The following is a 26,677-nucleotide window of genomic DNA, read 5'->3' as shown; positions in this document are numbered from 1 at the left end:
TAATTAATTACAGTTACAAAGTACTTCTCCCAAAAAGTAATTGCGTTAGTAACTCAGTTACCTGAATGTAAGAGTAATTAGTTACTTGGAAAAGTAACTAGTGGTAATTTTCTTTTTTTTTTCTCAAAAAAAAAACAAAAAACAAAAACAGGTCACGCAATGTGAAGTTTAAAGGGTTTGGGGGACAATTGGCCCTAGCCCAATTCTTTACCCTCCACTTAACTAGACACAAGGGTATTGCGATAACTAGATAGTAACCTTTGCTATGTGTGGAAGTCATTTAAAGTTGTGAATCAACCGTTAAAGCTGTTAAAATTGCTCCCGTTATTTCATTAGTTCCCTTCTGTCTACTTTAAACATGTGTAAGTTTTAAAACTGTTTCATCATTTAAAGATAGATTTAAGTTAAGATTTTGCCGATTTAGGAGCATTTTAGATTTTTAAAGTTACTTAGGTTCGCTATGAAGGATCTCTACATCAGAGCCTTCCTGAGAGGTCTACTGCTTTAAGATGGCGGCTGTTTACTAACGCATGTAGTCATTAAAACATGTTGCCAATGCAGCTGTGTCTGTCAATTGCATCTAGCTCTATAATATGATATCTACCGTGTCATGTGGGCGCAGTTTGTTGGCTATGGCTACAGTCAGGTATTATTGGAGCCACCTAGCATCGCGGTTGCAACGGCGTCTTCCCCACTCCTGCTCTGCTCTCTTGTCTCCGTGAGTCCGTTTCTCTCAGACTTTTTTTTATTCAACCAACTTAGTAACGCATAGTAACGCACGTCTTTCCCGCCTCAGTAACGGTAACGGCGTTGGCAAGATAAGAAAAGCAATTAATTAGATTACTCATTACTGAAAAAAATAACGCCATTAGTAACGCAGTTATATTCTAACGCCGTTATTAACAACACTGGCTAACAGTAGAAAACACATACAGGAGGACATTTCTCTCAAAGCGGCGTCCTACTTGAGATTGGGAAATTCACACAGATTAATGTTATGCTAACTCTGATGCAGGGTGATTTTTCAGTAGCAAAATTTGTGGTGTGTTCCCCACCTCCACAACAATGATGTATTTTTACTTACAGTGGCTGCTGCTGGCTGAATAAAAATGTTGTATAAGTCATCAGCCAATTAAACGTGCGTTTGAGGGTAAAAAATGGACTGGCACATTCAGCAAGTACAAAGGGGTAAATGTACAATGTCTGAACATAATGAAATTACTGTAATTCAAGTCTAAAGATAATGAACATAATTCACTTAATCTTGGTAGGGTCAATTCTATCCTTACAACATATGAGAAACTAACTATCTAAATTACCTATATGATTGAAGTCATTATATAATGCAAATAAATTTGCTTAAAAGTTGGTGGGTAAAATTTGACGCCCGGGATTGAACTCACCGATTGGTCTCAGAATTGTTTTTTAAAAATTAAAAACAAATAACAATAATAATAACCTGTGCTGTTCAGGTGCTTAGACACGGAGAATGGGAATCTGAGTGTTCTTATCATCTGAACATTTTTAATGTGCCACATATTAGTTTGATATACTCCCATTGTGGTTGTTTGTTATGTTTTATCTATTAGTAGAAAGCAAAGAAAGACAGAAAGAAATGAAGCAGACAGAAGAGCAAAAGAACAAACAACAAAGAATACTCAAATTAAATTAAATTACTAAACCCTTATGCTAGCCAAGAACATAGTTTGATCTCAGAATTGAGCATCGGATTAGGTACCATGCCACTTACGGTAAACGTTGTTATACTTGTATACACTTTTCCACCTTTCAAGGCGCTCAAAGCACTTTACGCTACATCGCCATCTACCTACTGGTGACGCTGCGCCAGGAGCAATGTGGGGTTCAGTATCTTGCTCAAGGGTACTTAGGCGAGTTCATCAGGGCAGAGAATCAAACCCTCAACCTCTGGGTTGGGGGACAACTACTCTACCACTGAGCCACGCCATCCCCGCCTCTTACATGTGAATGAATATAGCTTCTGAATATGAAATTCTGATAATAATTCAACATAAACAGTGCTCAATTGATCATATTTTTAAGGGCAAGGGCTCCTCACACTCAAGACTGGTTTATACATTTTGAAGATTTGTTATGTAATTACATCGTGCATGCGTAAGCAGTACTTTGGTTCTTTTTTTTTTAAGTATTTCCTGTTGTATGGTTCATTTGAATTGTTATTATATGGATGTCACAACTGATAGAATGAATATAAATGGGCTCAGAGAAACAATGCTGGTTGACCAAGGAAATACAGTATTTAAAAATACATACAGTCCCACCCAAAGGTGGATAGTAACGTGTTATATTTACTCCTTTATATTTACTTGAGTAACTTTTTGAGAATAGTTGATTTTTATTTCAATCAAAGAACCGTGATAATAGGAAAAAAACAACTAATCTATAAGTGTAGACAAAATGAACTCATGTAAAAATGTACTTAAGGAGTAGTTTTACAACGCCGTTTTTTTTTTTTGTTTTTTGTTTTTTACTTGAGTAGTCGTCTAGAATAGATGAGAGTCTAGTCTCGCCTAGTTGTTACATTTTCCATTTTTATTCTACATACCTGATTTTACGCAGTGGCTGAGTGGTTAGTACGTCTGCCTCACAGTTCTGAGATCAAGGGTTCGATCCCGGGCTCCAGCCTTCCTGTGTGGAGTTTTCATGTTCTCCCCGTGCCTGCGTGGGTTTTTTCTGGGAACTCTGGTTTCCTCCCACACCCCATAAACATGTGTGGTAGGCTGATTGAACACTCAATTGTCCGTAGGTATGGGTCTGTGGTTGTATGTCTCGTTGTGCCCTGCGATTGGCTGGCAACCAGTTCAGGGTGTATCCTGTCTACTTCCCGTAGTTAGCTGGGATAGGCTCCAGCACCTCTGCGACCCTCGTGAGGAAAAAGCGGCATGGAAAATGAATAATCGATTTTACCTTATTTTTTTCCATAGATGCCCACAGTGGCTCTACCAGTTTCACCAATGAGACATCACAACAATAATCACATGACTTCATTATTCCAATCAGACAGAGCAATGCACTTACAGTGGGGCAAATAAGTATTTAGTCAACCACCACTAATTGTGCTGTTTGCTATGAGAATTGCGATGTTTTTTACCGCTTTTCGTCTTACAGTGAAGAAAGAGGAAGTGACGATCGGCCCGCCATGATATTTACGTCATCAGCCATCGTGCCGTGACCTGGGAATTTAACGCTTGCTTTCACATGAGCCTTGTCCCGGGACTTTCCTGGGCATTATACTAAGACGCGACCCGTGAAATGTCCGCATAACCTCTGTGTCAGTCGACCTGGGAAATTGTGTTCACATACAAGGGCTGCCCGTTTACATCACGGGATTTTCGCAGTGTTTCAGAGTGTGTGAAAGGGGCTAATGTAAACGGTAACGTTAGCTGCTGTTGACTGTGTGCTGTGGGCGGCGACGTCTTTGGACAGCCTATTTATGGGGAAAAGGCCACCTGCTGAGCCAGAAGAGGAGCCTACAACGTAGTCCATTCTGCATAATATGTGTCTCAAAGCTAGCAAACGAGGCAACAATAGCGAATGAACTGAGAGCATCATACCTCGTGTTGAACTTTATTGCTAAATCCAAGAATCCTTTCACGATTGGAGAAGAACTCATTATGCTTGCGACCAAGGGTATTTGCCGTTAAGTTTTAGGAGAGGCCGTTTATAAAAGTTGATTCAGCGTACAGTGGGGCAATTAAGTATTTAGTCAACCACTAATTGTGCAAGTTCTCCCACTTGAAAATATTAGAGAGGCCTGTAATTGTCAACATGGGTAAACCTCAACCATGAGAGACAGAATGTGGAAAAAAAAAAAAAGAAAATCACATTGATTTTTAAAGAATTTATTTGCAAATCATGGTGGAAAATAAGATTTGGGCAATACAAAAAGTTCATCTCAATACTTTGTTATGTATCCTTTGTTGGCAATAACGGAGGCCAAACGTTTTTGTAACTCTTCACAACCTTTTCACACACTGTTGCTGGTATTTCTGGCCCATTCCTCCATGCAGATCTCCTCTAGAGCAATGATGTTTTGGGGCTGTCGTTGGGAAACACGGACTTTCAACTCTCTCCACAGATTTTCAATGGGGTTGAAATCTGGAGACAGGCTAGGCCACTCCGGGACCTTGAAATGCTTCTTACGAAGCCACTCCTTTGTTGCCTTGGCTGTGTGTTTGGGATCATTGTCATGCTGAAAGACCCAGCCACGTCTCATCTTCAATACCCTTGCTGATGGAAGGAGATTTTCACTCAAAATATTTCGATACATGGCCCCATTCATTCTTTCCTTTACACAGATCAGTCGTCCTGGTCACTTTGCAGAAAAACAGCCCCAAAACATGATGTTTCCACCCCTATGCTTCACAGTGGGTATGGTGTCCTTCGGATGCAATTCAGTATTCTTTCTCCTCCAAACACGAGAACCTGTGTTTCTACCAAAAAGTTCTATTTTGGTTTCATCTGACCATAACACATTCTCCCAGTCCTCTTCTGGATCATCCAAATGCTCTCTAGCGAACCGCTGACGGGCCTGGACGTGTGGCTTCAGCAAGGGGACACGTCTGGCTTTGCAGGACTTGAGACCCTGGCGGCGCATTGTGTTACTGATAGTAGCCTTTGTTACTGTGGTCCCAGCTCTCTCTAGGTCATTCACTAGGTCCCCCCGTGTGGTTGTGGGATTTTTGCTCACCGTTCTTGTTATCATTTTGACGCTACAGGGTGAGATCTTGCATGGAGCCCCAGATCGAGGGAGATTATCAGTGGTCTTGTATGTCTTCCATTTTCTAATAATTGCTCCCAGAGTTGATTTCTTTACACCAAGCATTTTACCTATTGCAGATTCAGTCTTCCCAGCCTGGTGCAGGTCTACAATTTTGTTTCTGGTGTCCTTCAACAGCTCTTTGGTCTTGGCCATAGTGGAGTTTGGAGTGTGACTGACTGAGTTGTGGACAGGTGTCTTTTATACCCATAATGAGTTCAAACAGGTGCCATTATTACAGGTAACGAGTGGAGCCTCGTTAGACCTTGTTAGAAGAAGTTAGTCCTCTTTGACATTCAGAAATCTTATTTTCCACTCTAATTTGGAAATACCTTTTTAAAAAATCAAACAATGCGATTTTCTGGGTTTTTTTTCCACGTTCTGTCTCTCATGGTTGAGGTTTACCCATGTTGACAATTACAGGCCTCTCTAATCTTTTCAAGTAGGAGAACTTGCATAATTGGTGGTTCACTAAATACTTATTTGCCCCACTGTACATGATCACACAGAAGTTAACAGTCAGATTTCCTATGTTCATGCCAGTCTGATCAATCACATGGCGTCTTTAAAGTGCCGCAAAAAGTCAACTATTTGACATAGTGCGCTGTTGTCAACATTAATCAAAAACACTAATTTGAACTTCTCTCCCAGTTTATACTTGGCACTGATAGATCACAGGAAACTTGAGATATGATTGGTTTGATTTCATGGTGGAAAAAGTTTTTTGTTCTTTTTTCCTCTAAAGGGCACTAAGGCTCTTTGGACGAGTGATGTTTCATTTCTGTAGATTTTTGTGTATTTTTTGGGCCTAATATGGTCATGTAATAGGTTAGAGTGTGGTATAATAATAACAGTTTACTGTAATTTCTGGGAGCCCCTGATTACAAGCCTCATCAGTGATAGTGAAGAAGAAGAAGGGTGCAGGTTGTGCCGTGGTGTGCATTTAAATATGTCTCTTATTACAACTGGTTCACTTGTGAATGCTGCAAACTTGTTTAAAACAGCAAGATGAACTGAAGTATTTAGGGCAAAATGATCTGCAGCTTAATGCTTTAGAACACAATGGACAGTGTTATATGGTGCAGATGACGCAAAGAGAGTTGGAAAACAACCAAAGAGTTTTTATTTTTACAGACAAATAATGATTTGAATTTTATGCAATAGTCTAGTGACTCTTGTCAATCACACATTGAGATGTTTTACCCGTTAAAGACAAAACTGACGGGAAAATGCAACACGAATGACCTAAAAAGATGATAATTGTGTAATTGTCCCACTTTTTATGGGCCTGACGACAGATAAAGGATTAATAAAAAAAACAAATAATTATTTTAAATCTTGTTTTCTCTTCCTTAGGAATGGCAATATATAAGAATGTCTTGATCATTGTTCTCGTGGCAACTCTGTTTATTCTGGAAACAGGAAATGTCATCAAATTCTCAAAGCTGTTGTCACAGGTATGTCTAGTGCTATTATGTAATTTATACCATGGATCAGTAATTCTGAAATGTTGGTATGTGGAAACCCTGTAGTCTTATGAAAAAGAATCGTTTTTTTTTTTTTTTTTTTTTTTTTTGAAGGAACAGAACCTCTGTCTTTTTTGTGTAGAGCTTGACTTTTTCCCCCAGGTGTTACTGGCCTAAAATGTTTAAGAATCACTGACAGACACAACTGCAGTGGTATGGAAAAAGTATCTGAACCTTTTAGAATTTCTCTCATTTCTGCATAAAATTGCCATCAAATGTGATCTGATCTTTGTCAAAATCACACAGATGAAAAAAAAGTGCTTTAACTAAAACCACCCAAACAATAATAGGTTTTTCATGTTTTAATGAGGATAGCATACAAACAATGACAGAAGGGGGAAAATTAGTAAGTGAACCCTCTGCCTAAGGAGACTTAAAGAGCAACTGAAACCCATTATTACTAGGGTTGTTCCGATCATGTTTTTTTGCTCCCGATCCGATCCCGATCGTTTTAGTTTGAGTATCTGCCGATCCTGATATTTCCCGATCCGATTGCTTTTTTTTTTTTTTTTGCTCCCGATTCAATTCCAATCATTCCCGATAATTTTTCCCGATCAAAAATCATATACACTTTGGCAATGCATTAAGAAAAAAATGAATAAAACTCGGACAAATATATACATCCAACATGCAGTACATAAGTACTGTATTTGTTTATTATGACAATAAATCCTCAAGATGGCATTTACATTATTAACATTCTTTCTGTGAGAGGGATCCACGGATAGAAAGACTTGTAATTCTTAAAGGATAAATGTGACTTTGCATATTGTGACTAAATATTGCCATCTAGTGTATTTGTTGACCTTTCAGTAAATGATACTGTAGCCATTTAACTTCTGCCCAAATGCATGATGGCAAGTGCAACCATGACTGTGCGTCGGGGTACCAATTGATATATCTTCTCTGCGTTGGGAAATAACATAGGGTGTTAAGAAAAAGATCAACTACTACCTTTCTTCCCCACATTGCTTCCCACGATTATTCCAATCGTTGGGAGAGGGATTGAAAGGATTTAGCCATTTAAATAAAGGCTCCAAAGGCTGATAACTTCACTCTACTCATTTTACGCTACCTTTTAGCTCTATATACTGTATGGGTAAAACGGCGCCATTATAGATTGAACGCGGCAATACGTGAGTGGGTCGTGCAGCGCATGCATTTATTGCGTTAAATATTGAAACGTGAGAAATGAAATTTTTTTTAAATTCTCGCCGTTAACGCGATAAATTTGACAACCCTACCTCAAGCTTAAACTAAAGACTCTGGAAGAGTGTAACACATGTCTGGAACGTTAAATAGAAACTAGAACTAGAAAACGATTTAATAAAATATATATATATATATAAATATATATATATATATATATATATATATATATATATATATATATATATATATATATATATATATATATATATATATATATATATATATATATATATATATTTTAAAAAGGCATGTCCGATATTTTTTTGCCGATTCCGATACTTTGAAAATGACGTGATCGGACCCAATTGATCGGGATATCTCTAATTATTACCAAACAATTTAAGTCAGGTGTGTGCCCAGTCACTGAATAACTGTGGTTTGAAGCTGCCCTGCCCACCATAAAACAGACACCTGGTAAGAATTGTCTTGATGAGAATCATTGTCTGATGTGAATCATGGCTCGGTAAAAAGAGATGTCTCTTAAAGTCTGGATGTTCATCAATCGAAAGTCAGAGAAGTTGTCTAAAAATGGAGAGAGTTTGGCACTGTTGCTTCTCTCCTTAGGAGTGGTCATCCATCAAAGATGATGCCAAGAGTTCAGCGCAGAATACTCAGAGAAGTAAAAAAGAACTCTAAAGTGTCTGCTAAAGACTTACATAAATCACTGGCACAGTCCAATATCACTGTCCACACATCATCTATATGTTAAACTATAGCCAAGAAGTGTAACCATGGGAGGACTCCACGGAGGAAGCCACTGCTGTCTAAAAAAAACATTGCTGCTTGTTTAATGTTCGCAAAAAGGTACTTGCACACTCCACAGAAGTTTGACAAAATATTTTATGGACTGATGAAACCAATGTTGATTGTTTTGGGGTAACATACAACGTCATGAGTGGAGGAAAAATGGAACAGCTCACCAACATCAACACCTCATCCCCACCGTAAGGCATGGTGGAGTGAGCGTCATGATTTTGGGCTGTTTTGCTGCCTCAGAGTCTGGACAAATTGCAATCATTAATGGAAGAATGAATTCAAAAGTTTATCAGATGTTTTGCATGAAAACATGAGGCCGTCTATCAGACAGTTGAAGCTAAAAAGAGGATGGATGCTGCAACAAGACAATGATCGAAAACACAGAAGTAAATCAACTTCAGAATGGCTTTAGAAGAACAAAAAATACGTTCTGGAGTGGCCATGTAAAGTCCACACTTAAGATGCTGTGGCATGAACTAAAGACAGCCATTCAGTCCAGACATTCCAGGAATCTGCCTAAACTACAGCAGTTTTGTAGAGAATAATGGGCCAAGATTAGTCCTGATCGATGTTCCAGACTGATCTGCAGCTACAGGAAGTGTCTGGTTGAAGTTATTGCTGCCAAAATATTAAAGAGGATTGTTCACCTACTTGTTTTTCCCCGCGTCCGTCATTGTTTGTATACTATTCTCATTAAAAAATAAAAACCTACAAATGTTTGGGTGGTTTCAGTTAAAACAGACACTGTTGTTTCATCTGTGTGATTTTGACAAAGATCAGATCACATTTGATGGTGATTTTATGCAGAGATGTGAGGAATTCCAAAAGGTTCAGATACTTTTTCATATCACTGTAGTTTTTTGTTGTTGTTGTTGTTGAAGGAGCAAAACCTCTGTCTTTTTTGTGTTGAGCTAAGACTTTTTTTTCCAGTGATACTTGTGTAAATTGTTTTAGAATCACTGACAGACATAACTATTTTTGCTTTTCTTCCTCTTAACATAATCAGGTGCACTCTGGAGAACCTCACATCAGTAGGGAGAAAAGGGCGGGTAAGTGCAATCACTTTTACTGTTATGGTTTTTGGGAAATATAGTTCTTCAAACACGATCCATTCCAGGAATCAACTTCCCGTTTCATCTGACATCAATGTCGTTTTTGGCACACCTTTTAATTTATGTCTTAGTCTTTTGGACAAAAACACTTATTAGTAATTTCAAATGGTGTTCGTCTTCGTTTAGTTTTAGTCGACAGTTACTCAAAATGTTTTCGTCTGTAAAATTAAAAAAGTTTTAGCCCAAAAATAAAGGTTTCCAACAATTTGGAATGAACAAATACAGGCAAGCACGTACTGTATGGGACAACGCTAACTTGTGATGATAATACATACTCAGCAGGGAAAAGGAGTACATTATTTTCAATTAAACCCATCTAGAAGCCACGAACTGCATGTAAAATAAAAGTTGTCCGAGCTCTTAAGAGAATGCTCGTGACACTAAAGTTGTTGTTAATGCTAACATTTACTCTATGCTAATGTGATGAGTTACATTTAGTGTGTGATGATCACTAAGCACAGACCTTTAAAGCAAGGGCGTAGGTTTGGTCTCAACATTGGTATGGACATTATAACAGCACAAGCATGTACACTTTTGGCTGTGGATGGGACATTAATAAGACCAAATAGATTATTGAACATGGGGGCAGGGCTACATTTCCTCACAAATATGAACCTAATTAATTGATAGGCTAAATGATCAATGCAAAATAAATCTGTTCCGGCTTATACTAACTTTTATGTGTAATGGTTCAGGTGATACAGCATTCAATTCAAACCTTTGTTTTCAAAAACTACTTATGAAACATTTGGAAGTGCAAGTCCCTTTATTTAAAAAAAAAAGGTTTTTTTTAATCTGGGGTATACTGGAGCGACCCTAGACTCAAACTAAAGTATTGTAATATGAAAGTGATTTGGAAGAAAATTAATGAAAAAAAAATCTAAGATAGCCAAGGACCGATCTACATCTGAGGCATACTAGACTACCCCAAGACTCAAACCGAGGTACTCTCATGAAATTCTTATGTTTAATTTCACATATTTTTATTTTATGTCATGTTAATGTTTATGTCAGTAACTTCCTGAAGTGGGCCCATTCTTGGATAGCTCCCATTTTTTAAATAAAGAGACTTGCACTCTGAAGCCACCGTGTTGCATTACCATAATGCACATAATAAAAACAATGATCCAAATGAGGGACCGTTGCCTGACTTTGTTGTTCCTTGTGAAGGCTGGCCTGACCACAGTAGTTTTTGCAGGTTTGCAAGTTCACAGTTTAATGTTATTCTAACTTTGATGGGGGTCGGACTTTAGGTAGCAAAATTAGTGGTGTTTTCCCCTCCTCCGCAACATTGATGTCTTTTTACACTACTTACAGTGGCTGCTGCTGGCAGCATGTTGTCAACATGAAGCTGTTGGGGCTGTGTGAGTGTGTGTGGCGGGGGAGCGGGGTGGTACTAATGAAACGTGTTTGAGGAGAAAAAAAAAGAACTGGAACATTCAGCAAGTGAAAAGGGATAAATGTCTGAACATTTTGAAAATAATACACCTCATAATAGGAGGTAACAGGTGGTGGGGACAATTTGAGCATCCTGAAAAGTTGGTAGTGTTATGTCCCTATGTCCCCTATGCAAACCGACACCCTTGCTTTAACAGCTAAAGCAACATTGCATATTCTGTCTTGCCAACATAAGAAAACAAATCTTACTGTGTGTTTTCAAACAAGCCAGATGGAGCAAAGCTTAGCTTTAGACACATCTTAAAGTCCAGTGAGGAGAGTCAGGGAGAGATGCGGCACATCTCACATGAGTGACACAACCTGAACACTGCTATACTGCAAGCTGACGTACCCCACGTACAATATGAAAATGTCACGCAGTGTGATCATATGACAGAAATTATGTCGCATTATCGTCTCATCAGAAGAAAACCGGCATTCGTCACATTATGTTCTGGTCTCCCAAGCCACATTTATAGCGCGTCATCATCATGAAAAAAACTTTTTCGACGAATTATTTTTGTTAACGTCATTGTTAATGAAAACACTGTCTGATATGATAGTTGGTCTTAAAATTTTAATGAATGATCATTTTTGTATTCCGTCTGCAGATCAGCCTGGACAGTATGAGTATGAAGTTTCCTTTGAGCTAAATGTGAAGAGTGTTGAGACAGTGGAATATCTTCGCACCCTGCTAAACAACGGTAGCGTTTCTCTGCCCCTGCGTCTGGATTCCACTGCAAATCTGACACACATTGAAATCACCACAGGTAGGCGCACATACTGTAGATTGGTTCTTTTCATTTTTCTTTTGTTTTTTTTTATTTTATACAACTCAGGAAAAAAGGCAAATAGTCATACCCATAGCAGCGCAAAATTGAAGATGAGATCTTGTTCATGCCTCATTTACATCTCTGAGAAATGAATCAGCAATAATCGAGACCAGAATGGTTTTCTCAGTTTTCTCAAATTTGTCTCATGAGAAGTAAGTCTCATAGTGAGCATTACGTGAGAAGGTCTTGAGAATAGTTCTACTGGCATGATTTTTCAATAAAGTCTCACAGTTGTCTCCTTTCAAGATCTCACCAAGACACAACTGTGAGTACTTGTGTCATTCTCAAATGTGTCTCGATTTTATCTCCTTACTTGGAGTCACGATCTCAGTAATGTCTCAGTAAAAGATATGGATGAGCAAAGTATTTTATTTCTTCAAGTTCCCTCAAAGCTGCCTCTTTTACTGATCTTGCGTAGCAACCTTACTGTATATTGTGCCAGTCACAGATATTTCTCAATTTGATCTCCTTCCAGTCTGCAATTGTTCATTTTGGGTTTTCAAGATTCTTTCATTGTAAGAAAGAGTAGTGTCTGCTCTGACATGTCCATCTCATGCCAAAATCCGAGAAAATATTATAACTGGTCAAATAATTAAATAACATCTGGTTCATTTGGTTCATCTTGTTCAATGTAAAAATTAGAGATGTGACCGAAAATTTGGCGCCGAAAACTATCGGGCGCTACAAATGCATTATCGGTTTTTGGTTTCGAAGACCGAAAGTTGACCAAAAAATAGTGTGAAGAACCGTTGTTCTCTTGTTTGATGATGTAATCAAAATAGGCAACACGCTGGCTGATGATGTCTCGCTAAACCGACTGGCTCACAGGCAACATGTCTGCGATTTGGATGTTTTTTTTTTGTTTGTTTTTTTTTTGTTTTTTTTTTTAAATATACAGTATATATATTATTAAATGAACCAAAATATGATACATTTTCTTCATCACTCCGACACATACTTTCTGAAGTTGCTTTCCGTTGATGTGCTGTGTCACATCGAGCACAGTGTATCTGAGTCCGTGCGTGGCTCAGTGGTAGAGAAGTCGTTCCCCAACTCAGAGGTTTTGAGTTCAACTCTCTGTCCTGATGAATTCATCTAAGTATCCTTGAGCAAGACACTGACCCCCACGTTGTTGTGTCACCAGCAGCTAGATGAGGATATTGTGTCAAAGTGCTTTGAGTGCCTGAAAGGTGCTGTACAAGTGTAACTCCATTTTTAATGAAGATAATTTTTTCTTCTCAACTATTGCTCAAATATAGTTTTCTCAAATCAATCTCCTTTGTCTCAATGATGTCTTTGCTCATTTTGACTCATCACTTGCTCCTACGGGTACCCTTAGGAGCACAAACTCAGAAACAAATAAGCAGAGAATGAGATAAATTTGAGATGATCAAATTCGTCTCACGAGACGAGATTAAGCAACAGATGAGTAGCAAATTTTTGCTATGGGTATTCTTATGAAAAAGGGTCATATAGTTTGCCTCCTGAATTTAAAGTGCCTGTGACACGAAAAAGCATGTTTATTTCATAATACACGCGGTATTTTATGCTCCTGAATGATATGGACCGCTTGGATGTGTGTGGAAGCGATCGCTATATTTATTTAGTTTTTTGAATCCCGCGCCAGGAAAATGAGTGACTTCCGGCTTCGGTCTTGCATTAAGGAGGAGGGCGCTGTGACGTGTACGGTAGAAGACGTCCTCTTCACGCTACAGTGTACTGTTGTGTATGAGGACGAAGGATTCAGCTGATTTTGCGGATTAATACGTTTATATTTCGCATCACGCCAGACAAACGGCTGCGGAAAAATCATTCTGTATGAGGGAGAGGCGTATGCGCCTTTTTGGAGTTTCAAAAGGTTCCCATTCACCGTGGATATTTACTGTGGGACCATTGGACTTACGATGAAGTGAGTAAACATCTTGTTTTGTATTATGTCAAATACGAATACAGCGATTACAAAGTAAACACTACAAACTTCCTTTAAATGAAGGACTACTTACGTTTGATCATTGATAGGCATGTAAAAAGCTCTCCTAATGCATTAGCAGCAGCACGTTAGCTGCGTTAGCTCCAGCCACCCTCCTTCGGGGAACGAACTGTAAATTGTTCTCCGCCGGGCGGTTTGCCGATCTGCTAAGACATTCGACAACCGGGTCGTCATGTCAAATAATCCAGGATAGCTATGTGTGATTTTCCGCTTTGAAGACTTTGAAACATCACTCGGTTCGGGTTAGCATGTCGGCTAGCTGTCACGCCTTCTGGTTTGTTTACATTCTCCGAAGCCGGGGAAGGGAAATGACATATGTCCGATTTAGGTGTCATAAAATATCGTTCGGGAGGTGCGACAGTAAAGGTGAAGTCGACAGTTTTGATCATTATGGAGTAATTTTGCCATGTCGTCCTGAATAAATGCATTTTTATTATTTCATATTCCATTCAGCACAAGACTGTTATTTGTCATGACCATGCCATTTATTTAGCAATTGGGGAAAATACTTGGATAAAAAGAGTATCCTGTAAAAATATTGAAGTAAAGAGACAGAAACAATGACATTTTGCCGCTCTCTTCGTCGCGTTTTCCTCGTTGTGAATAGTTCCCCCTCAACGGGCTGACTGGTCCTTCTCAAGCCATTTATATAGCTATTGGGGAAAAATACTTGGGTAAAAAGAATATCCTGTAAAAATATTGGAGTAGAGAGACTGAAACAATGACATTTTGCGGCTTTCTTCGTCGCGTTTTCCTCGTTTTGAATAATTTCCCCTCAATGGGCTGAATAGTAAAATCGAGGAGCCAAGTCTACCGCTGACGTCATCCACCTGTTGGGGACGCTAAAGCCCTATAATGGTAGGCGTGGCTAACCAGCAGATTAAAAGACTAATTTCTCGTCATCTGTGCTTTGCTAAATTGTTGTATATAGTCGAATCGTCTCAAAATATGATTCTAATTCACATAATAATGACATTTTAGACTTTTTTTCTCATGTCATATGCTCTTTAAGTACAAAACAAAAAGTCAAGTCAATCAGGTTCAAGCTATCTAATGAATCTGTGATGAAACTGTTTACTTTGTTCTGAGGAATAACCTGATAAAAATGTCAGATAAGAGATTATCGATGATCTCGTGATTTCTGACACACTCCACTGGGTAGTTATTTGCTTAGTCACATTATTTCAAGTTTTTCTAGTTATTTCTACTATGCAAGATGGCTTTTGTTATTTAATAACTACGAAGATTAATGTTCTTTCTGATGTGCACATGTAGTCTATACAAGTGGTCCCCACCGTTTTTCGCACCAAGGACCAGTATGATATGGCCTTTTTTTCACGGACCGGCAATGTGTCGCAGAAAATTACAGTGACTATAAATAACACGACGGGGCTAAAAACGAACACTAAGTGCAGGGAAAATGTAACTCACCATATGCCTCGTTTGCTAGCTTATAGCCACATATTATGCTGAATGGACTTGGTTGTAGGCTCCTCTTCTGGCTCAACAGGTGGCCTTTCCCTCGTAAAAAAGCTATCCAAAGACGTCTGGTTTACAGTCATCTTCCCTAATATGTGGGCTTATTATTTCCAGGAACAAATCTCATGCGCCTACGTCATTATTGAGGACATGCGCTCGTAGATATAAAATATAGATGCTATTTCCAATATATTTCAATGACGACCTCCTATCCAGTCTTGTCATTTTATTACTTATCCGAGCATAAAAGACTGGAAGGACTGTTAGGGAAATATTAGTAAGAAAAAGGGAATTGCATTTATCCTAGTTAGTGGTTTTATTAAATTGTAACCCATGTATTCACTATGTGCCTTAAATTGCCACAGGTCACATTCCACAGTAAAGAGGGGGTGGTGGGCTGGCTACTCAAAGCCTCCCCTGGGGAAAAGTTTACGATGTTGCTTCGAACAAATGGTGTTTCTTGAAGTACTCGGCTTAAAGTGAGATAGCATTGTTGTAAACATTTTGACATTATCTCACTAGGAGAAGAAACACATGTGACTGGGGAGGGCGAGTGAAGAGGAGGGCCACTCACTTTTACCTGATTTGAATATAACCAATAGACCATTGCCATGTTTGAATGTTTATTCTGTTTCATGAATATGTATCCATGTTGCATTAAAGGAAAATGGATTGCGGAAATAAACCAAGTTTGCTTGTGAACGCATCCTTTGTGTGTTTCACTCCATTCTTCCATGCGCATGTAAAAGAGACTCTAGAGGACTGGCCTGATGATTTAATCCCCAATGAGTGGGAGGCGAGACTCCTGGTGTTATTATGGATTTTCCTGACAAGGACCCCATCCGCCATAGCTGTGGTGTTACGCCCGCAGCACACAGCCAACAGCAGCTAACGTTACTGTTTATATTTACTGACAGTGGGCTGTTATAGGTACGCAAACACCCTAGTAATGGCGGCCAAACACTAGAGGGCAACGTACACAAATATTTTGATGCTTTTTACTTCCTTCACTTTTGACAATTGACAAGTTGTACCACACAAATACACTTATGTTCAAAACGATATTTTAACAATAAAACCCTTGAAACAAAACAATTGGTGTTCAAACATCCATCTAGTTTGATGAATATGAAAATTTAGTAGATTAAATGAGCCTAATTTGCCTAACAAAAGTCCTATAGCTTAAATGCTACGAATGCTAATGTATTTACATTTCTCATAGCAAATCGCTCACACGTAACTCCACAAACTGTAACTTTAAAACTTAATTACAAATGCATACACAAACATATGTTAGCTGGAACAACTCACAGCTTTATGCGTGCCAAACCACAGCGCAGCTATTTTCTATCAATGTCATACGTCTGAGTCTGCTTCTATCATACAAGGCGACAGTCCAGCCAGACCCAACGTTGCCACCAGAGGACAGTGTATTCTCAATCATTAAAAAAAAAAAAAACAATACTTTTGGACTTTTTGGATAGTTATTTCGAAATGCTTAAAGGGTTAATTCAGTTTTATGTGAAAATTCGTGTCTCATTGGCGTAGGACAGTGTTTTTCAACCAGCATGTAGTGTGCCGCAAGAGATCGTCAGGTGTAACGCGAAAGTTCTGTCGTGTGCAGATGAGCGAGGTATTTCTCGTGTCGCGTTTAAGGACTGCTCGGATTTCTAACCATCAGCGACCTTGCTGTCCGAGACACTGTGGACCCCAGCACGTCTACTGCACATCATTTGGTTAGACTCGTCATGTGTCGATAAACTCAAAAGTGTCCTTTCTAGTCTATCCATATTTGACGACCTCCCTCTGTGTTTTATTCCAACACATTGTTGAGGACAGCAAGGTGGCTAATGGCTAGAAGTCCAAGCCATTCTTGAACGCGACATGAGCTATCAACACGCTATCCAACATCGCCATGGTGCCACGCAAGTTTTTGAACGTCATCTCCAAACGAAACACCCGTTGCCTCACAACAAGTCCTTGTTGCTAAATCCAAAAAGTACCACACTGTGACAGAGACATTAATACTACCTGCCTGCAAAGCCATTGTCAGCGAGATGCTCGGCCCTGATGCGAAGAACATTGAAGACATTGCTCAAGTCCCCCTGTCTGATAATTCTGAGCTTTTTCAAACCTAACTGTTATAAAAAAAATAAATAAATAAATAAAAACGGGCGGCACGGTGGCTGAGTGGTTAGCACATCTGCCTCACAGTTCTGAGATCAAGGGTTCAATCCCGGGCCTTCCTGTGTGGCGTTTGCATGTTCTCCCCGTGCCTGCGTGGGTTTCCTCCGGGAACTCCGGTTTCCTCCCACATCCCAAAAACATGCATGGTAGGCTGATTGAACACTCTAAATTGTCCGTAGGTATGAGTGTGTGCGTGAATGGTTGTGTGTCTCCTTGTGCCCTGCGATTGGCTGGCAACCAGTTCAGGGTGTCCCCTGCCTACAGCCCGTTGTTAGCTGGGATAGGCTCCAGCACCTCCGCGACCCTCGTGAGGAATAAGCGGCATGGAAAATGAATGAATGAATAAATAAAAACGGACAAAGACTGAGAACTGTTGAAGAATAAGGATATCGACTTTGTGTTCATCTAAACAGGCTCAAGCTTCACACTGACTAAGGATACATACTGAGAAATTATTTTTTAATTAAATATACTGTACAGAAAACATTTTTGGTTTGTGGTGTGCCGCGAGATTTTTTCCAATGTAAAAACGTGCAGTGACTCAAAAAAGCTTGAAAAAGATTGGCATAGGAACAGAAGTCGTTCGTAACCCGGGGACTACCTGTACGTTCTTATTCGTGTGCTCTTACTCGCCTGCCATTAGTACTAACTGCTCTATGCTTCCTGCGCCAAAATAAAATTATGCATTACAAAATAAAAGTCAACATCATAAAAAAAAAATAAATAAAAAAAAAAAAAGGAAACTCCGGATAACCAGTGGACTACCTGTATACAGTATACAGTGGGGCAAATAAGTATTTAGTCAACCACAAATTGTGCAACTTCTCCTACTTGAAAATAGGCGTGTGATTGTCAACATGGGTAAACCTCAACCATGAGAGACAGAATGTGGAAAAAAAACAGAAAATCGCATTGTTTGATTTCTAAAGAATTTTTTTTCCAAATTAGAGTGGAAAATAAGTATTTGGTCACCTACAAACAAGCAAGATTTCTGGCTGTCACAGAGGTCTAACTTATTCTAACGAGGCTCCACTCGTTACCAGTATTAATGGCACCTTTTTAATTCATTACCGGTATAAAAGACACCTGTCCACAACCTCAGGCAGTCACATTCCAAACCCCACTACGGCCAAGACCAAAGAGTTGTCGAAGGACACCAGAGAAAAAACTGTTAGACCTGCACCAGGCTGGGAAGACTGAATCTGCAATAGGTAAAACGCTTGGTGTAATGAAATCAACTGTGGGAGCAATAATTAGAAAATGGAAAACATACAAGACCACTGATAATCTCCCTCGATCTGGGGCTCCATGCAAGATCTCACCCCATGGTGTCAAAATGATAACAAGAACGGTGAGCGAAAATCCCAGAACCACACGGGGGGACCTAGTGAATGACCTAAAGAGAGCTGGGACCACAGTAACAAAGTAACACAATGCACCACCAGGGACTCAAATCCTGCACTCCCAGACGTGTCCCCCTGCTGAAGCCAGTACACGTCCAGGCCCGTCTGGGGTTCGCTAGAGAGCATTTGGATGATCCAGAAGAGGACTGGGAGAATGTGATATGGTCAGATGAAACCAAGATGGCAACAAACCAACCAGCCTCCACTGGAATTCTCTCGGGGCAAAGCCAAAGCACTACAACTCTGGAACTACACGGTATTATCCTTCTATGGAGGAAGCCATGTTTGTGACACCAATATGATGTGCACCGGGTCCAGGCTGTGACAACATTACAAAGACTTTTCTGTCCCAGCAAAAGCCGGGGCCTTATGGAGTACAGTATGTATGCTCAACAATCCCAGTGGTGATAAACAACAAAAAAAGGGCTAGACTGGTGAGAAATAAAAAACGCTCAATAAATTCTGCCAACCTGTTAACCATAGTATGTCATTCCCAAAGCTCACCAGTGAATCCAGTCTGGCATCTCCAATTGGCTCTGCTAAATATTAGATCTTTAGCTGGCAAATCTTTCTTAATTAATGATTTTATCTGCAAACATAACCTTGACATGTTGTTCCTAACAGAAACTTGGTTAGATCAAGATAAGAGTTCGACAGTTCTGATCGAGGCAACCCCCGCAAACTTCAATTTCTTTAGTGCGCCAAGAACCCATAAGAAAGGAGGTGGGGTTGCCAGTCTGATCAGGGACAGTTTTCAATGCACGAATATTTCATGTGGTCAGTTTAATTCCTTTGAGTATATTGTCATTCAGCTAAAAAGCCCTTGCAGAGCAGCCTTGGTAACAATTTACAGACCACCGAAGTATAACACAATGTTTTTTGATGAGTTTACCAAAATACTGTCTTCCGTGTGCATGGACTTTGATTGTGTTGTTTTAGTGGGTGACTTTAACATTCATGTTGATAATCCTGAAGAAGGATGTGCTAGAGAGCTTTTAAATATTTTGGATACATTTGGTTTATCTCAGCATGTCACAGTTCCAACACATAACAGAGGGCACATACTGGACTTAATAATATCCAAAGGTCTTAACATCTCTGAGGTCACAGTGAATGATGTTGCTCTGTCTGATCACTACTGCATTATGTTTAAAATGACCACCCCTGTCCATCCTCTGAAAAGGGAAACAGAGTTTATTAGGAAGCGTTACATAAGTGATAACACATGTGCGTTATTCACACAGGCCTATGCCTCATTATTAACCCCTACAATAGCTCCAGTGGAAGAACTTGTAAATAGTTTCAGTTCCGGTGTGATGACTGTAATGGACACTATTGCCCCGATTAAGACAAAAACTTTGTCAAGAAAGAAGAGGTCACCCTGGAGAAATGCCATACTAGCTATAAAACAAAAGCAAGTTTGTAGACGAGCAGAACGCAGATGGCGAAAAAACAAACTCCTAGTTTTTTATGATATCTACAAAGAGAGTCTTCGCAAATACAACCAGGAACTGAAAAATGCTAGACAATCATATTTTTCAGAGATCATTAGTAGAAACACCAACAATACTCGCACACTATTTTCTGTTGTTGACAAACTGACAAACCCACAAGCATCAATACCTCAGGAATTGGCATCTGAGGTGTCCTGTAATAATTTCGCAGCATTTTTTACACACAAAGTACTAATGATTAGACAGACTGTGTGCAACTCCGGATTAACAAATGTTACACTAAATGCCTCCCAACATGTCCCCCACGTCAATCTTAGACAGTTTAGCCTCTTGGACTATGCCACTTTAACAGAAATTGTGTCGAAACTAAAGCCCACAACATGCTGCCTTGACATCCTTCCTTCAAACTTTTTCAAAACTTTTTTTTATTGCATAGCCCCAGACATACTTCAGATTATAAATACTTCCCTCCAAACAGGAGAGTTTCCTCAGACTTTAAAAACTGCAGTAATAAAACCTCTCCTAAAAAAACCTAATCTGGATGCCTCAACCATTAGTAATTACAGGCCAATATCAAATCTGACATTCCTGGGGAAAATTATCGAAAGGGTTGTGTTTGAACAGATCCAGACTTTTATGATCCAAAACAATCTTTTTGACTCATTTCAGTCTGGATTTCGGCCACAACACAGCACCGAGACCGTGCTTATCAAAGTCCTAAATGATATTCGTCGGAATACCGATGCAGGCAAATCCTCTGTTCTGCTACTATTGGATCTCAGCGCCGCATTTGACACGGTTGATCACAACATACTACTCAGCAGATTGGAACAGTGGGTAGGGCTTACTGACACTATTCTTCAGTGGTTCACATCCTATTTACATGATAGGGATTTCTTTGTGTCAATCGGAAATTATCAGTCAGAACGAACCAAATTCACGTGTGGAGTCCCTCAAGGGTCAATTCTTGGACCACTCTTATTTAACATCTATATGCTTCCGTTAGCTCAGATAATGGAACAGTATGACATCTCCTATCACGCCTATGCAGATGACACACAACTGTACATTTCTGTGTCCCCACATGATTATAGTCCCTTAGTCTCCCTGAGTAAATGCATTCATCAAATCAATGAATGGATGTGCCAGAATTTTCTCCAGTTAAATGTGGAGAAAACAGAGGTGATCATTTTTGGGCCAAAAAAGGAAAGGTCAAAGATAAGCAGCCAACTTAGCACAATGTCACTTACAGCTACAAATCAAGTCAGAAACCTTGGCGTAATTATTGACTCAGACCTAAAATTTGATAGCCATCTAAAGTCCGTCACTAAATCCGCTTATTACCACCTAAAAAATATAACCAGAATTAAGGGGCTTCTGACTCAACAAGACATGGAAAAACTTATGCATGCATTCGTTTTCAGCAGATTGGACTACTGCAACGGTATATTTACAGGTCTTGATAAAAAATCAGTCAGGAAGCTGCAGCTAGTACAGAATGCTGCAGCCAGAGTCCTCACAAATACAAGGAAGCTGGACCACATTACACCGGTTTTGAAATCGCTACACTGGCTTCCAGTGAGTCAAAGGATAGACTATAAAATACTACTGCTCGTCTACAAAACACTTAATGGCCTTGGACCAAAATACATGCTTGACTTGTTAGATTCCTATGAGACATCTAGACCCCTAAGGTCGTCTGGAACGGGTCTTCTGCATGTTCCAAGAACAAGAACCAAGCAGGGTGAGGCAGCATTTAGTTATTATGCTCCTCACCTCTGGAACAAGTTACCCGAACGTCTGAAGTATGCTCAAACCGTTAGCTCCTTTAAATCAGGGCTAAAAACGCTTTTGTTTAGCACTGCATATCCATAACTGTCTATATATTTCAATCTACCTGCCTTCTATTCCTCTTGTGCTTATCTCCATTGCTGATTTCAATGATTATTATTAGTAGTAGTTTTTGCTTTATTTCTATTTTTGTTTTATTTTTATTTATTTATTTTTATTCTGTGATTAAATGCGATCTTTTGTCTTGGTTTTTACGTTGTGTTGATTTAAATGTGATTTTTATGGTTTTCATGTGATGTAAAGCACTTTGAATTGCCTTGTGTTGAATTGTGCTATATAAATAAATTTGCCTTGCCTTGCCTTGCCTTGCCTTGCCTAGAGGAGATCTGCATGGAGGAATGGGCCAAAATACCAGCAACAGTGTGTGTGAAAGCTTGTGAAGAGTTACAGAAAACGTTTGGCCTCCGTTATTGCCAACAAAGGGTATATAACAAAGTATTGAGATGAACTTTTGGTATTAACCAAATACTTACTTTCCACCATGATTTGCAAATATTTTTTTAAAAAATCAAACAATGTGATTTTCTTTTTTTTCCCGCATTCTGTCTCTCATGGCTGAGTTTTACACCTGTTGACCATTACAGGCCTCTCCAATATTTTCAAGTGGGAGAACTTGCACAATTAGTGGTTGACTAAATACTTATTTGCCCCACTGTATACACTATATATAGCTGGCAAAATGTGATTGGCTGCAAAAACAATGGGCTGTGATTGATCAAGATGGACTGCGGCAGAATGTTACACCACTATGATTGCGGTGGCGAGGTTGGCGCTGTGCCTACCTGATGGCTCCTGCACTGCAGTTTCAATTTCTGTATGATTGTATCACATGCCAGAAAGAGTACACACCTGAATAGATGCAGCCAGATTAGAGATAGCATAGCTGAAAAGTAGGATCCCGATTCTTCAGGAGATTTGTCCTGAGACTGGGTTTCCCCAATGCTAACACCGTTTGCGCACTGAACTTACCTTATCACACTTCTACATCGGCACATTGAAAGTTTCATGTACTTTTGCCTCTCTGTGTGCATGCAGATTTCTTCATACTAAACAGTCGCGTAAACACAGAATTGTTTTTACAACAAAACGCCAATTTTGCGTTTTTGCTTCAGACTGTTGTCGTGTAAACTTGGACTTAGCAAATAAAAGTGATTATGGAATAGACATTTATCTAAAACAGAATAAGGGTTTATATTCATTTCAAGTGAAACAGTTGTGCGTGTGTCTTACCTATTTTATGTAAATATCAACTGTAAATATCACAAATGTGATTTAAAAAATGTCTGGATAATGACGAAATAAAGCTTTGTAATCTGCTTGTGTTAAACTTCGACAATTTCCAAATATTTTAATGAATGTCCTTACTGGGATTCAAGTTCAACAAAGAAGGAAGTGTGGAAATTTTGTACACAGAATGTTATTCAATAATTGAACTACGGTATTTGAGATGAGAGTTCCCAAGTGCCATGAGGTATCCACATAAAGTATCTGATATGTATATGTGTCACAAATTATTTCATATTCACAATGTTTGTTATTCTCACTCTTCTTTTTCATTTAGTTTGCTCCTCAAATGCGAGCAACGTCCTGTGCAGATGTGAAGAAGACTATGTTTGGCCATATGACAATTGTACGACATATCAAGCCTGTGATGAGATTGTTAATGATACCTGCACTTGTATCAAGAATATGCCCCCCGGGGAGCAATATTGCCAACCCAAGACAGGTGATACATCAAATTTTCCTGAATTCTTGGAAATTCGTCTTTTTTCCTGTATTAACTATACTTTGACTTTAAAAAAGTAGACAATTGTTAAACATGATAATGTGATTCAATTGCTTAACTGTGACATTTGGCCAATTCATACAAATTTTCAAGAAACTGCAGTTCCTTGAAAATTAGAAAATGAAAAAGTCTTACGTCTAACAATGTGTTTATTTTAGCGGTTGTAATTTTCAGTAATGCAGAAGTCTACAAAATGAGTAAAGTTTGTTTCAATATCATGAAACCATTGTTGGAATTCAGGTTGTAAAAATATGTTCATCCTTCTGATAGTACTGTATTTAGGTTGGACAGAATACATACCGTATTGGCCCGAACATAAGACGACCCCCTCTTTTTCAAGACTCAAGTTTGAAAAAAGACTTTTTGAACACCAAATTAATTTTTATACAGAAAATAATTACAGTACATCCGGAACAAATGATTATAACAATATATTTGAGAGGAAAATGCATGTTATTTTGCCTCATTCAAATCTTAATATCCAAACATTTAAATATGTAAACTAAAGTGCAATCACATTCGTAAATGAATGGCTACTGGTTTTTGAAATGTAAATAAACCAATCTATTGTGATAAAACAACAAAATTGCAATAACTGCATTAACCATCAAAGTGAAGTCTAACTGTAACTGTAGTCTTGAAACAAATCTGAATAAGGAAAAACATTGCTATGAAAAATTGCAAACTGGTTAAACTTGAGAGAAGCTGAAATCTGTCATGACAGAACATCGTGAATGGGTATAATGTCTAGACCGCCAATATAAGACGACCCCCCTGTTTTTCACTCTTATTTCAATGCAAAAAACACTGTCTTATATTCGGGCCAATACGGGTACATACACCAGCGGTTATAAGTTTTAAAACTTTTCACATTTCAGTTGAATTAGAAGTCTCAAAAACAACTGTGTACACACTGAAATGATTTAAAATCTCAATTTAATCTAAAGGGTCCGAATATAAAGATCTACTTTTGATGTTACTCTGTCAAATTTATTATACTGAAACAGATCTTCTTTCCAGGTATAATACTGTATTCAACCATCACAAGCTTCACAACAAATCCATCTTCCTCAACAACATGTAAGCACGTATGAGTAGTTGTGGGAATCACAGAGTCTTTCATAATAAGATATATGATATTTTGCTAACAATGACAGTTTTACAACTACTACAACAAAATAATCTGTTATTTTTTATCAGTTGCAATAGATACACATTTCTAATACTGTATCAAAGTAATGTACAGAATGCAAAGAGAATGGAAAAAATAATACGTATTTAAAAAATAACAACGATAGCAATTCAAATATTGAAAATAATATTTCACCCTTTAAGGCCTAGGCCTATTTTGTCTGATGTTGCCTTTATATTTCAAAGACAAAAATCTTCACAAAGGCCTGGTTGGGTCCTTTTTTTCAGGACACCATAACCTTCATGACCAAACTGTTGTTTTCTTCACTGACCCTATAATAATCGACATTTTGGAACCAAAAAGACAACAACAAATAAATATCAAAATTAGGAAAATATTTATTATAAATATTGATGTCCAGTTGACAACCAAACATGCACAACGATCCGTTTTGAAGCTTGATAATATAACAACTCATTAGGATAAACATTCAACAGAAAAAATGAGAATGAATAGTTTTATATTTGATAATTCAACAGAAACATCAGATATGGTCATAGGCATTTTTGTCCTTTTTTATACATACTATGGTCAAAAAGGTTATATACAGTAGACCAGCAGTGCAAAAATAGTGAATATATAGTAAATATATACACAATCTAACACAAAAAGGGTTTGGAGCATTATTCATACAATCAAGTTTCTCCAACACACACATAAATATGAAACACACACATCAATATGGTGGAAAACACTCAGTTGACCTGAAGTTTCGCTCTGAGACCCCTAATCTGGCCAAATTGTCCTATATGCATGTGTGATACATCATAGGAAAGCTTAAAATCTCAATTTTCTGGGGGAAGAAACATTTCGAACAGAGGGCACTTTAAAAAAAAAAAAAAAAAAAACTAAACAGCAAAACCCGATCTGGAGGTGAGAGCACGCGAGAGCAGAATGGCGTACCGCACGCATGCTATTTTTAGACCGTGACGTCGTATCGTAAAGCAGAAGTTAAGCCAAAGTGGGATATTATAGACCCGCCCTCGCATAGAAACAACGTAATTTGTGCCACTTTTCTCCGGTGATCATTCAAAAACGAACATGCCAATCACGCATTGCTTTTTAGGAACTTGTAGAAACGACTCGAGACATTATGACACATGAAGGATGTTTTCTTCATACGTTTCCGGAAACCAAAAACTCGGGAGGAAAAAATGTGAAGACCGAATCAACTTGCCCGGACTTTAACACCAGCTCGGTGAATCCATTTTAAAAGTGTTCATTGGCTGTCACTGAGTAGCATTTGCGATTGCAACACAAAGCTAACTAAATTACCCCCAAGAACGGTAAGAGACGTAGGACAACCAGAGGATATATAAGACAGACAGGGCTGATGGTAAAGGATAGCTTGTTGAAGCAGGAGAATGTCATTGTCAGTCGCGTCGATAAAAAAGCGAAGGCTATGCTTAGGTCGGCTCGTTTTTTTCGTCTTTTTACAGCCTTCGACACTCAAGCCATCACTTTAATTGAACATTTGTATGTTCTTCCACATCTTTGCCAGTGAATTTGACACCAGGCACATCGTTTTCGGAGAGAATAGGTAGGTTTAGCTCTGTAAACATCTCCTTCGTACACAATTTCCATTGATTTTCTATTAGGGACAACCAGTGGCTTGTCCCTACTTAGCAACAGTAGCTAATGTCATGAATATTAATGAGCGG

The 26,677-nt window shown here is 38.8% G+C and overlaps 1 protein-coding gene across 3 annotated transcripts in view; it reads left to right on the top strand.

The window, feature by feature from the left end:
- The window catches only part of LOC130907632 (adhesion G protein-coupled receptor F5-like), a 94,228-nt gene that overhangs the window by 14,320 nt on the left and 53,231 nt on the right, over positions 1–26,677 (top strand). For all 3 annotated transcript variants that reach the window (XM_057822934.1, XM_057822935.1, XM_057822933.1), the window contains exons 2-6: positions 6,155–6,255; positions 9,299–9,341; positions 11,453–11,611; positions 23,600–23,764; positions 24,845–24,904. In XM_057822934.1, coding sequence (XP_057678917.1) covers positions 6,157–6,255; positions 9,299–9,341; positions 11,453–11,611; positions 23,600–23,764; positions 24,845–24,904 — 526 coding nt within the window. In that variant the 5' untranslated portion in view covers positions 6,155–6,156. The remainder of the gene's footprint in view (positions 1–6,154; positions 6,256–9,298; positions 9,342–11,452; positions 11,612–23,599; positions 23,765–24,844; positions 24,905–26,677) is intronic.

Source organism: Corythoichthys intestinalis, chromosome 19 (genome assembly GCF_030265065.1).
Source record: "Corythoichthys intestinalis isolate RoL2023-P3 chromosome 19, ASM3026506v1, whole genome shotgun sequence".
Lineage (NCBI taxonomy): Eukaryota > Metazoa > Chordata > Actinopteri > Syngnathiformes > Syngnathidae > Corythoichthys > Corythoichthys intestinalis.
Note: the sequence above shows the minus strand (reverse complement) of the source record. Positions and strands in the feature narration are given on the sequence as shown.